The 13411-nt window shown below is 45.5% G+C and overlaps 1 protein-coding gene across 2 annotated transcripts; it reads right to left on the reverse strand.

The window, feature by feature from the left end:
• Window positions 1-1877: 1877 nt before the first annotated feature.
• On the reverse strand, window positions 1878-12944 carry fgf24 (fibroblast growth factor 24). 2 transcript variants are annotated; one of them, XM_035160541.2, is made up of 5 exons: window positions 12055-12944; window positions 11835-11871; window positions 7422-7590; window positions 3635-3741; window positions 1878-2164 (listed from the first exon to the last, which is right to left on the reverse strand). In XM_035160541.2, the coding sequence occupies exons 1-5, from the start codon at window positions 12084-12086 to the stop codon at window positions 1886-1888; spliced, it is 624 nt and encodes a 207-aa protein (XP_035016432.1). In that variant the 5' UTR covers window positions 12087-12944; the 3' UTR covers window positions 1878-1885. The 2 variants fall into 2 exon arrangements, with proteins under 2 accessions (XP_035016432.1, XP_035016431.1); XM_035160540.2 differs by having other exon boundaries at window positions 7413-7590; window positions 12055-12937.
• Between the last annotated feature and the right edge of the window lie 467 nt (window positions 12945-13411).

Raw genomic sequence — 13411 nt, forward strand, 5'->3', positions numbered from 1 at the left:
TGCAACAGAACTTTCTCAATTTTTTTTTTTTTTAAAACAACTGACCTTAAGAGCAGTCCTCACACTTAAGGTTTGTAAACAAAAATGCATAACTTGGCAGAATGCAGGGAAGGGAATGTACGCTATGTTGAACCCGATCGCTACCTGCAGCATTTCTCTTCTAGGCGGCGTGATTTTCAGCATCGTTAACGTGTCTGACCCGGGACATAAAGGCAAGAAAGACATGGAATTGGATCCTTTTTTCTTTAAAATATAGTCCTCATTTTATTAACAGAGGCCAAATAAAACTCATCACATTTTATTTACAAAGGGAGGCAATAAATATCTTAATAATAGTCATAAAATTATTTTTGCTTACATTTGTTTTAAAAAAAAACAAGAATCATAAATGTGTCATGTTGTTAGTAGCAACTCATACAAAAAAAAAGAAACCCGCCGGCAGACAGGTGGATACACACTACAGGTGAGGAGAGGCCAGAGTTTGGAGCACAGACTTTTTTCCCTTTAGGTTTTCAGACTCCACCACCGTGCTGCTCAGAACGTTTCCCCTGAATCCTGGACGAAACATCTGGGTGTGTGTACGGGGAAAGTCTCGATCGCCGTGTGGATGCGTGTGGAGCGATGAGGGTCGGACGAGCTGCGGCGTCCTTCCTGCGTGTGGATCCTGAAAAGCGTCTCTGAGGCTTCCATCCAGTGAGAGCGAAGATGAGCTCACAGTAAAAAAAAAGAAAAAAGAGCCCAAGTTCAAGGTCAGCGTCGTCGTCGGAGAGGTTTTCTTGAGATTAACTGAACGCAGACAGTAGGTTAGAGATAAACTTAAAGACGAAGGAGGTAGAGGAAGTCTTCATCGCCAACCCCCTCCCCACCAAGCGAGCAAACACTCAAAAGAATCCTTTTTTTCTAGAGCGAACGTCAATGCACGCGATGAAGAGCGAGTCCGAGGGGGGGGGGAGACGACGGGGATTAACACCCGTCTCCCAACTCTGATGGAGCTGGAACACTTTGTCTACTTTATGAATCAGCGCTTCCTTTCTTATTTGAACAAGACCGATGCCCGACTAGTCAAAGCTTGTCACGTTTTAGCCGCATCACAGGCTGCTGCACGGAAATGTCGTGGTGATCGCACACGGCACTCAAGAGGCTCCGGCGCATTCCAGGAGCCGTGAAGTGAAGCTGAGGTTGAGAGACATACGGTGGAAAAACAACACACACAAAAAAAAGGGGAGGGGGAGCAAGAGAAAGAGAGAGACCTGTAAAATATTGCACTAAAAGCTACACAGTTATCCCGGCGGCCCAGTGTCACCTGCGGCTGCCACCGCTCTCTCTCTCTCTCTCTCCTCCCGTTTCATCTCCATGGTGTCTGATTCCAGTGGAAAGTATGGGATCCGCGTTGTCAGGGGCAACACAAACAAAAAAAAACCCCCGACAGGTATTCCAATAAATCTCTAGTTGGCTGATTTTTATAACGTTGCGTCAGCTCCTGCTTCGGTCCCCATTGTCAAAAAAAAGGAGAAGCTGAGACGTGGCCGAGGACGACAGGAGCTCTCCCAGCAGTCCTTTAGTTTGTCCAGTATAAATAACATGACAGACACGTTAGCACAATGACATCAAACCCAGAAAGAATCCAAGAGTTAGGAAATATTCAGTCGTCCTGAAATACAAAAATAAAACATCTTTGACTTTTTTTTTTTTTGTGTGTTTTTTGTTTTGTTTTGTTCTTTCTGTCCGTCTTTCTTTAACAGAAGTGAAGAAGCTTGAGATTTTTTCAGTTAAAGAACCCCCTCCCCTCCCACACACCCGCCCCTCCCTGTGTACCCGCCCACCCCTGCCCCACCCTGCAACCCCACCCTCACCCCGCCCGAGGAAAATTAGTGCTGTCCCCCCATCAGTTCCTCTTGGGGTTTGTTTTTAACCGCCGAGCCCTTCGTGTCCGCTTAGTTACTGTGGTGAAACGAAACTCCTCCTGCAGGTCCGCCCGGCCCTTCGGCTGGCGCTTCATGAAGTGGACTTCCTGCTGCCGCTGCGTGGTCCGCGAGCCTTTCTTGGGCCGCCCCTTCCGGTTGAAGCCGAGGTACCACCCTTTGTACTTGGCCGACACGAGCGCCGTGTAGTTGTTCTCCAGGAATTCCTCGACAAAGACGCACTCCTGCTTCCTCCCGTCGGGCTGCGAGGGGGAAGGAGAGAAAAACAGCACATTGATTAATCATTAACGTGGAGAATGAATGCTCTGGTTTTTCTGGCTTATTTCTGTCGCTCAGCATGATGGAGCTTTGAGGAAGTTGTTAAAAGACAGAAAAATACGGTCACTGTAGTTAAAAGGTGAATAAATCGTGTTTTATTGCAACATAGAAAGTTCACCTGTTGTTTCCTCCACGAAGGAGGTTATGTTTTCACCCCTACACGAGTGTTTGTTTGTTTGTTTGTTTTGTTGTAGGTTATTAAAGCAGGATTACTCAAAAACTACCGAACACATTTCCACAAAACTTGATGCGAGGATGAAGCAAAACCAGTTTCCCAGAAGGTTCAACGTGAGCGAATCGGCGTATTGATGATGTTTCTAACACAAGGCGGGTGCAAAACAGAAAAATGTATATCTCGTGGTGAAAGGAGCCGTACATATAGAAGATGCCGACGAAGATCTCAGCTTGGAAAGACGATGAGATACGACTTTAGTTTTGGGTGATAAGGGGCCGATGCCTGTGTCTCTGTGCTGTAACGTCACGTCCTGTATGCTTTTTCCAGGAGTTTCTAGAGTTCACTCCTGAAAACAGCTCATAGCTGCTGTCATTCAAGTCTAAATCTCTGAAAATAAGGTTCTTTATTCGGGCTTCATGTCGCTGTCAACTGCTTATCGAGACCCTCGTGGTTTCAGTAGGAAATGTAAACAGAAAAGAGGGTTTTTATTGGAAAAGGATTCTCAAAACTAGGTCATTTTGGTAAAAAGCTGAATTGATTCTCTCAACATCTCCGTGACAACAAGTTGAAAACCAAAGAACAAACCAATAATTTAAAAGTTGATTTATCCTTTTTTTTTTAAAAACACAATCCTACAGCGTTTTAAAGGAGGAAGCCAGAGAACATGTTTTAAACAAAATGAGGCCCCTGCAACTCAAAAACTCGGAACGCACGTTTCTAACGGACGACCACGATGAGAGAGTGAAAGCGTGCGTGCGACTCGCTGCGGCCGCGGCGACGCTGACAGCTTGAGTCATTAACGCAACACAATCGCGTGTGTAGCTCCGACTGCGTTTTTTCTCGAATATTAACTTCTTTTCCATATCGGCGCGGTCGTCCGCGGAGTCACACGCAGTCGTCCTGCGCTCGTGGCCACCTGGTGTGACTAAGTGATATAATTGCAATGGCATTCCTCCTAAGTGACCATTAGTCTCTCAATGCATTGTGGTGATTGCAGTCCGTAATTGACTGATCGAGTGTCAAAGGAGTAGGGCGATTACGTAATGGAAGAATGGCTGAGAGTTATCAAAGGGGTTTTGTTAGGGTGTACGAGAACAGCAGGAGAAAGCAGATCTGAGGCGGGATCCAGTCTGGATTAAGAGCTCGCTTAAAAAAAAAAAATCTTGTCTTGTCACTGTCGGTGTTGTGCGGCGTTCTCGAGGTGCAAATCGATACTCACCCTTCCTACTATTTTGCCTTTCTCGTTCATGCAGATGTAGTGTTCGCTCTCCTTTCCTTTTATTCGAATGTGGCTCCCGAATGTTTCTGTCTCGACCACGAGGAGCGCTGGAAGAAAAGAGGAAACAGGCGAGTCAGTAAAAATGGATAAATCTTTTCACGCACACGAATATAGTTCATCAAACGTCACCGGTATGTTTTTACCACTTAGGGCCGACACTTCAAGGCCTTCAGATTAATTTACAATCCTGGGAGAAATTCCCGAGATAGTCAGGACTTAAAAATGCTTTAAATGAATTTCCAGTCCTGTAAATGATCGGTGCAAACTGAAGTATTTAAAATCAAAGAGCTTAAACTCACAATACATTGTGCACCGGTGAAAAAGGTTTACAGTTTAGGGATATTAGGTGAAGATTTCTTAGATAAAGTGTCAGTTTCCAGCAGTCAAACATCAATATTAGCTGCACTAGAGAGATGAAATCCCCTTTTAGTTGCATGACAGATTACAGGAAATAATTAATTTCAATCATCGTAAATCACCAACGGACAGAAACTACGATGTTTTCTAACAAAACATCAACAGGAAACGTTGAATCATGGGTTCTCCAGAGCAAAACTTTTAAAGGTGTATTTAAGTGTCATTCCCCCTTAAACAATCCTTTAAATATTATCATACAAGCAGCGAATCAACAACGCCATCATCATTTTCATCCAGACGCGGCAATAATCCGCTCTGAAGACGTATCCCGGCGGCTCTTTTTTTACTTTTCAATCCTCCCCAGCCCAAACTTTAACCCCTGCGAGGTCACCTTTGTCTGTGCTCGCCCCTCGACCAGCAAAGAGATCTGCCAAACATTTGTGGAGCGGTTATGTGCCCCTCAGGATTAGGTTTCAAGTTCCCTTTAGTCTGTGCTCACTCAATCAAAAAGTTAAGATGATCCATTTGTTTAACACACAGGGCCATTCAGTAGCGCTCAAGGGAGAAGGGGGAAGAATAGACGGAGGGGACGGGACGGGCTCGGGGGCAGAAGTAACTCCTCTCCTCCCCCCTCCAGCCTAAAATCCAACCTTTTGGGGGGGCGGGGGGGGGGGTGGGGGAGGGGGAAGAAGGGAAACCTGTCGCAGAAATGAAACCGGGGGAAAGGTAGAAGTTATTTCTTTGTCTCTGGGTATTTTTTTCGAAGTGCGTTTCAGTGGAAACGTTTTTTTTTCTTGGGATCCCTACGATGGAAACAGATCTGGTTTGCACATTACGTGAACGATGCTCTAAAAAGATATTTCTGGTCTGCAAGTCAGATCAGGGGCCGTCTGACGTCACGCTGGCGAGTGGGGTTTGTGCAAACTCAACCTCAGGTATGAAGCCTCGACCCAGAACATCAGATAAAACAATATTTCCCTCCTGCTGTAAGCCGTCCTTTGTGCGTGACCCCGGCCAACCCCCCCCGCCCGCCCGTCCTCTCAGAGCAAAACCAGCGACGGTTCGATCGTCGCAAATGAAAAGTCTGGCAGCGGCCGGGCTTCAGTAAACTTAATTAAAACGCTTGAGTCGTGGTTCCAGTGAAGCACAAACACTGAGGGGAAATCGCACCGTCATCGATACCACTGACAAGCGGCGTTTACTTCACAAAGGGAAAGAGATGTGGTACTTTTTATTTACAGCGTGAGCTCTTTCAGAACCGTAATAATCCACCACCTTAAAAATGTGTCAGTGTACAAACACCACACATCTTTAGCATTTAGAATGGAAGCAAATCTTTTAAAACCGTTTAATCCTACGTTTTATTCTGAGCAATAAATATATTGGAGAAAAGGTAAAGACACAATATAATTATTTCAAGAGGGAAGGAACTACGTTTCCCATCAACCACTGCGAATGATTCCAGCGCGTTTCTTCTTGAATTTAACTTCTTTAAAGTGATTTTCATCCCTTTGGACTCGAGAAATCGCCAAATCTGATTGTAGCCGACATGACAAGCTCCACCAATCAGGGACGTCACAAGTGCACCTGAGGATTGTGGGAAGGTGAAAGGACATCGCAGACTTGTGGCTTCTATAGGAACATTGTTGTCGTTTGTGGTAAATCTACCTGGGATGGTTAAGATATTATGGTTGTTAAAAAGCCTCTATAGATGAAATGAATGGGATTTGAATGGGAGCCGCGCTGTTGAGCTCTTTCATCTCTGGGAGGTCGTCTGAGTGAAGGAATCTCAGCGGCTCGTCCTGCGGTAACGAGAACACAATGCTGAGGCTACATGTGAGTCTGGGAAAGGTCACATGTTGTGTACATTAGCTTTGGGCATTATGGGTATTTTATATACTCCACAGGAGGCTGTAGCTGGTACATAAAAGTGCATTAATGAGAAAACAGGATAATTGACGTGCGTCATATCGCTTTAATGCGCACTGCAGCCTATCTGTGAGTTATGCAGCACGCGCAGCTTCATCGCTTCTCCTTCTGAGCGATGTTTTCCGTTCTCCTGCATCGCTGCAACACGATCGATGTGCGGCCGCGGGGCATCTGTCGACCTCAGAGTGGGGGTCACCCGTCCGAGACGTGCTTTAATTCCCGATCGCAACCTTTATCACTTTAAAAGCCTTTTGCTGTGACCAAGCATCTGCTCTAAGTGGACGACGGGGCATCGCTTACGACAGATCGTCCTGGAAAGGGATCGTTCTTGTCTCTTCCAAATAATGAATAAGCCGCTCGGAGAAGAAGAATCACTGTGCCCCCCCCCCCCACACTTTAGCCGCACAGCTATGGACCTGAGGTGATATATCTCCCATGCGGTGGGTTGTGGCTCTGTCTTCACGGAGCCGCAGCGACTGAGAGTGGATTAGAGCGAGGAGAGCGTCTTCCCTGAGCGTTATTATTAGTGAGTGCAAAGGAGTTCACAGGTGCCAGGTACTGCAGCTGGATGGGGAGGAGGTGGAGGAGGAGGAGGAGGAGGAGGAGGAGGAGGAGGAGGAGGGGACGACGGGGCGGAGGGTAGAATTGGCAAGGCCTCATGGGAAAAAATTGGATCTGCTTCCACTCAAGCTCTAACAAGCAGTGAGGAAACTTCGCCTCGCCGCATCTGCGACTGAACTCACTCACTCAGAGGCGTTCGAGACCAGCAATTTCAGAGTGAGTCAGCTGTTGTGAGCTAAATATCTGCAGGAGAGGACGACTCCAGTCGCTCTGGCCTCGTGTTGTTGTGCCTCTGCATCAAAGGCCACGTCGGTGACCATCAATTTCCTCGTGTGCCGGGGTTTTTGTTTTTGATCCGAAACGGCGAAACAAGTCCGCACAGAAAGAAAAGAGGATATACTTAAAGTTGACAGACGTATAAAATTTTAGTGATTAGTCGTCTTTATGCTTAACATTTACAAGTTGACAGGGTAATTTCTCAGTGATAGATGGCACTGTGGTTCTCTTGGTTTTGTGCTTACAAGGACTATTTATTGTAAAATGTCCCCGATTTGCTATTTTTTCAACATATAAAGTTGAGTAATATGAAAGGATTGTGTCACACGTGGCCTTAAAACATGACCGGAAACTCAGAAACCAACAAAAATTCACATCGCTGGTCTATAACATCTTCACATGCATCCCAAACAGGAGTTGGTGGCGTTCAAACTTCCACATCCACTGTTTCCCGATAGAAAACAACACCTCTGAAGGAGTGAGAATAAACTAAAGACGCACCAACACTCGTACACGGTGATGGTGTCTCGTCTTTTTATTTATTTACGGACTGCGGCTAAAGTGTCGGGTGAGATGCACAGGAGTTCTCCCATACCATACTTGCCCCCATCATCTCCGTTGGCATTGACTTTCTTTCCCAGGATCTGCACGTGCTTCCCCGTGGTCCTGCTGTACAGCTGGTAGATCCGGACCTGCTTCCGGCTCAGGTCGTCCGGGTTCCTCGTGTGGTTCTCGATGTAAAACCTGAAATCCGCAGTGCTCTGCTGGGATTCCTGCAAGAGTGGCGTGAGACAGGAGGAAGAGGGAGGGGGGGAGGGAGGGAGGAGAGAGAGAGAGAGAGAGAGAGAGAGAGACAGGGAATGGAGGAGAGACAGCGAGAGGTGGTCATGACACAGGTGTTGATTGTAATGTGCGTCTGTTGTTTTATGGACTTTGTCAAAAAAAAAATTGTGCTTCGGGGGCTTAAAGAAAACTTGGAGATAACAACCTGGAAACTGTGACTGTGGCATTTTAGTGTTTTCTTTGCACATTTTTATATACGTTGCATTTCAAAGCTCCTATAAGACGCGTTAACGAAGTCAGCGTTTAAACTGTAAATCCCACAGAACAAGTGCAGTGGAGCCGTACTCTGTTGGTTTTGCACCGAGGGAGCAGTGCGAGCCCGGGGCGGTGCTGAGAAACCTGTACTCCATTTCCACAAGCGAGCGAGCCACTAGCAATTATACACCTGAAGCTCCCAGACCTGTTGCACTATCATCAAACAAATATCTGCCTGCAGGCGACGCAGCGTCCATAAATTAGGAAATGCAGCAGGCGGAAGACTGAGATGGCAAGAGGCACCTTGAGCCACAAAAACACTCACCCACCAGCGATTTTTTATCAAATCCTATCGTTCAGACTTTTAGAATTCACTCGTCTAACGTTTACGAGTCACGTCGGATTTGTTCTGAAGACTCGCGGAAATCGTTGGCGTGTCAGAAAAAGCAACCGTGTCCCCCCCCCCGACATGTGGAGCGGCGAGAGGAAACGTATACTTTCAGGAGCCCTGGAATCTCAGTTCACGCCAAGATCCCATTTCCCCAGCTGTATGGTGTGGTAATTGCACAGTAATGGGTTTTTATGTGGCTGTTCTCAGGTGGCTAATTATATACACATTACATACCCTGAGTCCTTGTTATTCTAACCCGGGTAAATTAATGACATGTAGCAAACACGATGGGAAATTGTGGCGGCGGTTAGAACGAACCTTAAAGTCAAAATAAAGGAAAGGAAAAATAAACTTTTGCACAAATCTGAGGGCAGATCCTCGAAAACCAGGTGATAGATGGTTTTCCTCACAGATACTAAAGGTGTGTTCAAGCATCGACTCGTGAAAAAGACTCGTCCCTCAAATGTACGATAAATTTGTCTCAGCTCGTGGACCTCAGAGAGTCCGGCCCCTGAACTGGGACACGGCTGCTGTATCTTGGCTTTATAGGAAACACACCTATTGTGTTACTTTGGACACACAACAGGTTGGAAAATGAGAGACCGGACAAAAAAAAACCCACGACCTACTGCATTTTTATGACCAACATGTCTTGTGAGCAGTAGATTACGTGTTTCGCTCGTTATAATTTCCTTTTCTATTGAGGTAGTGGTTTTAAATTTTGCTAGCTGTTTGTCCGACAGCAGGATTACGCAAAAACTGCATCCTGGATTTACAAGAAACTTTCTGGAGTTATAGAAGATCGGACATGATCTAGATCGGTTCCATTTTCACTGGTTTCTCAGGGAATAGTTCGTAGATCTGGGTGATATGGCATATTTAAGGGATTGAAAACTATGAGTTTGGCCAATTTGGTGGAGATTGGTTGAATTTAAGATACGATCTCAATGTTTTCTAGATAGGAAACATTTACTCCATTAACATGAAACAAACGCACGACCACGACAACCAGGAGTCCTGTTGTCACCTTGGACCAGGACTCAACCTGGAAGATTTAAACTTTTACTGCATGATGAGACAAATTCAAATATGAGGACTGATACTTCAGAGCAAAGTCTAGACAAGAATCTGTCACGTCCAACGCACTTGTACGACATATTTAATCCTTGTTTGCTGATCTCCAGAGTCTGCATGTTCCCTTTCAGCACGGAGCCGTCAGCGTGAGCAGCTTCGAGCCAGGACTGCTCAGCAAACAAGGACTAAACCAACGTGACTCATTATTCAAAGACGTCATAGCACGAGTCCAGCTGCCTGACGGACGGGTGACAAAAACATCTGATGCAAAACCAAAGATGTTACTTCTAAATAAAAAGCCCAATGAACCCGGGCTGATTGAAAATTAGGTCGTGTTTACTCCAAACAAGACGCGTCCATTGACGAAGAAAAGCCAAACATCGGCGTCATCGTGTCGTCAAGTCTCCCTCAGAATGAGCCTCAAACACACAACACAACGCGGCCTCGGCCGGGCTGCTGAGGGATTTATCCCCAGATCTCCCCCCCATCTCTAAACAAACATTAAAGTGCGCTCGGCAGACTGTTGCCTCTCGCGTGGAGGGAGAGACAAGCCTAAGCACATGGTGGAGGTGAAACACTGGCAACCCAGGGTTTTTTTTATCACGCCGTCTCCTTCTCTTCAAAGAGATAGCACGAAAACGGATATGTTTGAAAGTTCAAAACGTCTGGAGCCCATCTCCACCGAGGACGCTTCCATCTGAGATGCACTTTTTTTCCCTTATCTCCGTCTCACACACACACAGACAGACGGGGTTAGACAAACACACAAATAAGGAAGAGACACGCACGTTGGCTGAAGCTAACTTCCATTCGCGGTTAATTTCCTCGTACAATCACAGAGGCATGACATGGAGATAAAGGGCCATTCCGTCATTGTTTTTACTCTGGTGATTAGAGGTGAAACTACTCGGGGGAGCCACATTTTCATTTCTTTTGCCTTTATCTCCAATCTGACTGCACAGTAAACATCCAGATCTCACATATAAAAAACAGAATAAAAACAGGGGCTATCATTTATCTCCCCACCTCGTGTGTGTGTGTGTGTGTGTGTGTGTGTGTGTGTGTGTGTGTGTGTGTGTGTTGGGCCTCGTTCTGCATGAGCTGCATCCTGTCTTACGTGTTTGCAGTGGTCAGTCGACATTATAGCTTTGTCTATGCCAGCTCTTTTGGAATAATCAGAGCAAACACACTTACGTAACATTGCACGTTCCACTTTCTGGAGTTTTTTTTGGGGAGGGGGGGGGGTTTAATGTTTTGCTTTTTTCTCCCCTGTTCAAAGTTTAGTTGTGGTAGTTTGTTCTGATTCCTGAGAGGATTAAGGGCCGAGGAGGTGTCACCTTGTTCATCCTGATTTGTGAATATGAGCTATTCAAATAGAATTTAATCGATTGATGAATAATGTCGTTAAAATGTGAAAAATGCTTTGGTTATTACTGTTTTATCTGCTGAGCTGATGGTTCCTGCAGGAGAAGGTGAACGTGAAACAAAAGGAAAATAGAAATATGCAACAGATAAAATTATATCTGTCCCCAAAAGGTCAAATCTGTAGCCATCCAGTGGTTTCTGTTAAAAATTATAAATCTTTTTTGTAACCTGTTAAACACACAATACAAATGACTGGTTTGTTTGAGGAAGAGGAGGATGAGAGATGATGCCTCCTCTTCTTCTCTCTCTCGTTTCTCACATCATAACGAGGCTGCTGCGGAATTATTTAAAAATAACCAGCACGTGCATTGTGCGCGGACACGTCATCCCAATAATCAGCTTTTAAGGGCGCAGGAGCGCGCGCACTACGTCTCATAGGAAATTTTACTGATGAAAATAAAATAATAAACCTGAGTCTTTAAACCTCCAGGATGAAAATATCAGTTTCACAAAAAAACCGAAGCTGCTGCTCGAAGTCCAGATTGAAAACAAACAGGTTTTTAATTTGTGTTTTTTCCAGATTGTCTGATTCGGATGAAGATTAATTCAGGAACAAGTGATGCGTCTCAGATTAGTTTCCTCACTTAAGACTTATTTATTGTCCGCAGTGATATCTATTAATGGGATTTAATTAAGATAAGATAAAACTTTATTGATCCGCACACCGGAGAAATCCCGGGATTGCACTTTCTCCTTTTTTCTTGTCGCTGCAGCGCCTCTGTGATATTAAGGCTGAGAGCTCGAACATTTTTCAGTACAGATTATTTTTAACATGCACGTTTGGTACTTTTCCACATTGTTCATTTCTACATTATTGATTATCGACATCTCCAATAAGTCTTTTGTACTTTTGTTAATGTTTATTTTCCCATTTATGTTCGGTCTAACACATCATGGGCCTATTTCTGAATAACAAAATGCCTTATTAGCGCTTATTACTATTTATTAATTGAATTAAAGCACGTGGTTTAATATTTTAGAGACCCTGAACACAACCGTCACCCGTCATGAGCACAAAGCTGCACAGTGACACACGTAAAAAAACACTCACATGCACAAAAAGGGAGTAAAACCAAGGAGTAAACATACCTGTAGCTGGAAATAGAGAACCAGAATATGTAAACACCTAAGTGGAGAGAGAAGAGGAGAGAAGGGAGGAGGGGAGTGAATCACACAGGCAATTACATGAAGTATAAACGCAGCCTACCTGAATGACAGCAATGCGCAAATATGAGGCTTTTGGCGACTTCTATTGGTAAGAATGTATGTTTTTATGCGCAAAGAAAGGGCGCAGACGTGGGACACTTACAGGTATATGAACCTCGAAGGCAGCAGAGACATCTTGACTCGCAGAAATACACCTGAAATACACCTGCTTCCACAGATTTAGGGCCCCGGCGAAGGTTGGCGAAATCGCCCCCCTCTCGCTCGCGTTCGCTCCCCTTGCGCGTCCTTTACGCACAAAGCTCCGGGGGTAAGTAGCAGATTGAATCCCAGTGTAAGGATAGATCGCCGGCGTGCAGGAGCAGAGTCACGGAGTGCAACATTAGGTGCTTCCTTGTTGGGTTGGAATTATCCAGAAGATTATTTTTTTTGTGTTCTCCTCCGCTCCTCGGAATCCGTGTCCGTGTGTCGGTGCCAAGCGCGCAGAGGATTCAGAGTTCGACCTCTCCAAAAGAAAAACAAAAAAAAAAGAAACCCTGCGTCCAAAGAAATATCCTCCGGGTTTTGCGCGCACCTATCGAGCTGTGCCGCAATCCTCCAAACCCGCAGCTCCGGAGATCACAAGCCCCTCGGCTCCGTCCGTACCTGCGGGGGACGCACACACCTTGCACGGGTCATTTTTATTCTACGCCAAGTGCTACGGGAGGGTAAATACAAAAAAAAAGAAGTAAATGCGGTGTGGATAAATAAAAAAAAAAGAAACGCCCTTCCACCAGAAACAAGTCGCTAAAAAGTGGACAAACAGACGTATCCAAGCATTTTAAAGAAAAAGTGGTGTTTCTGTGCGGAAATCTCAGCAGCAGCAGCGGATCCCTGGAGAGGCTTTTTGAGGGGGTGCTGCTGGTGATGGCGCAGCAGTGCCTGTCAGTGGTGTTTGTGCGTCTGTGACTTGAGATTTGGGCACAGAGAGGCTTTTTTGTTGTTGGTGGGTGGAAACATGTCAGCGGTTTGCACCTGATAGGGTAATCGTGCAGAGACCATCAGCCCGGAGAGGGTTTGCTCCTCTCGGTGGGCAAAGCGCTGCGCAGAGCAACGAGAAGAGAGAGAGAGAGGAGCTCAAAAGAAAGTTTGGACGAGGATTTAAAAGTTGTTGTCTGACGTGGATGTGAAAGTTCTCGCATCTATTTGGAGACTTTTTATTTGTTCATTCGTTCATTTAAGAGCTTTTTTAAAAAAAATGAATTCAACCTTTGCGTAAAACCATATTTGACTCTCTTTTTTTGTTTAATTGCTCCAGGGGCTTGTTCCACGTCATAATAAATAATACCAATGAAGTCGTAATAATAATTATTATTATGACGTGGTTGCCGTCAGTGGCGAGCAAACGGAGGTGCAGTGTTGTAACAGCCACAGAAACTGCCTCCCTCCGCTGCGCTTGTTAAACTGCACCTGGTTTGTGGATTGGCCCCGGATCTCCCAGACAGCATTCAAATGCAGGTTGT

The sequence above is a fragment of the Hippoglossus stenolepis genome, chromosome 7, assembly GCF_022539355.2.
Source record: "Hippoglossus stenolepis isolate QCI-W04-F060 chromosome 7, HSTE1.2, whole genome shotgun sequence".
NCBI lineage: Eukaryota > Metazoa > Chordata > Actinopteri > Pleuronectiformes > Pleuronectidae > Hippoglossus > Hippoglossus stenolepis.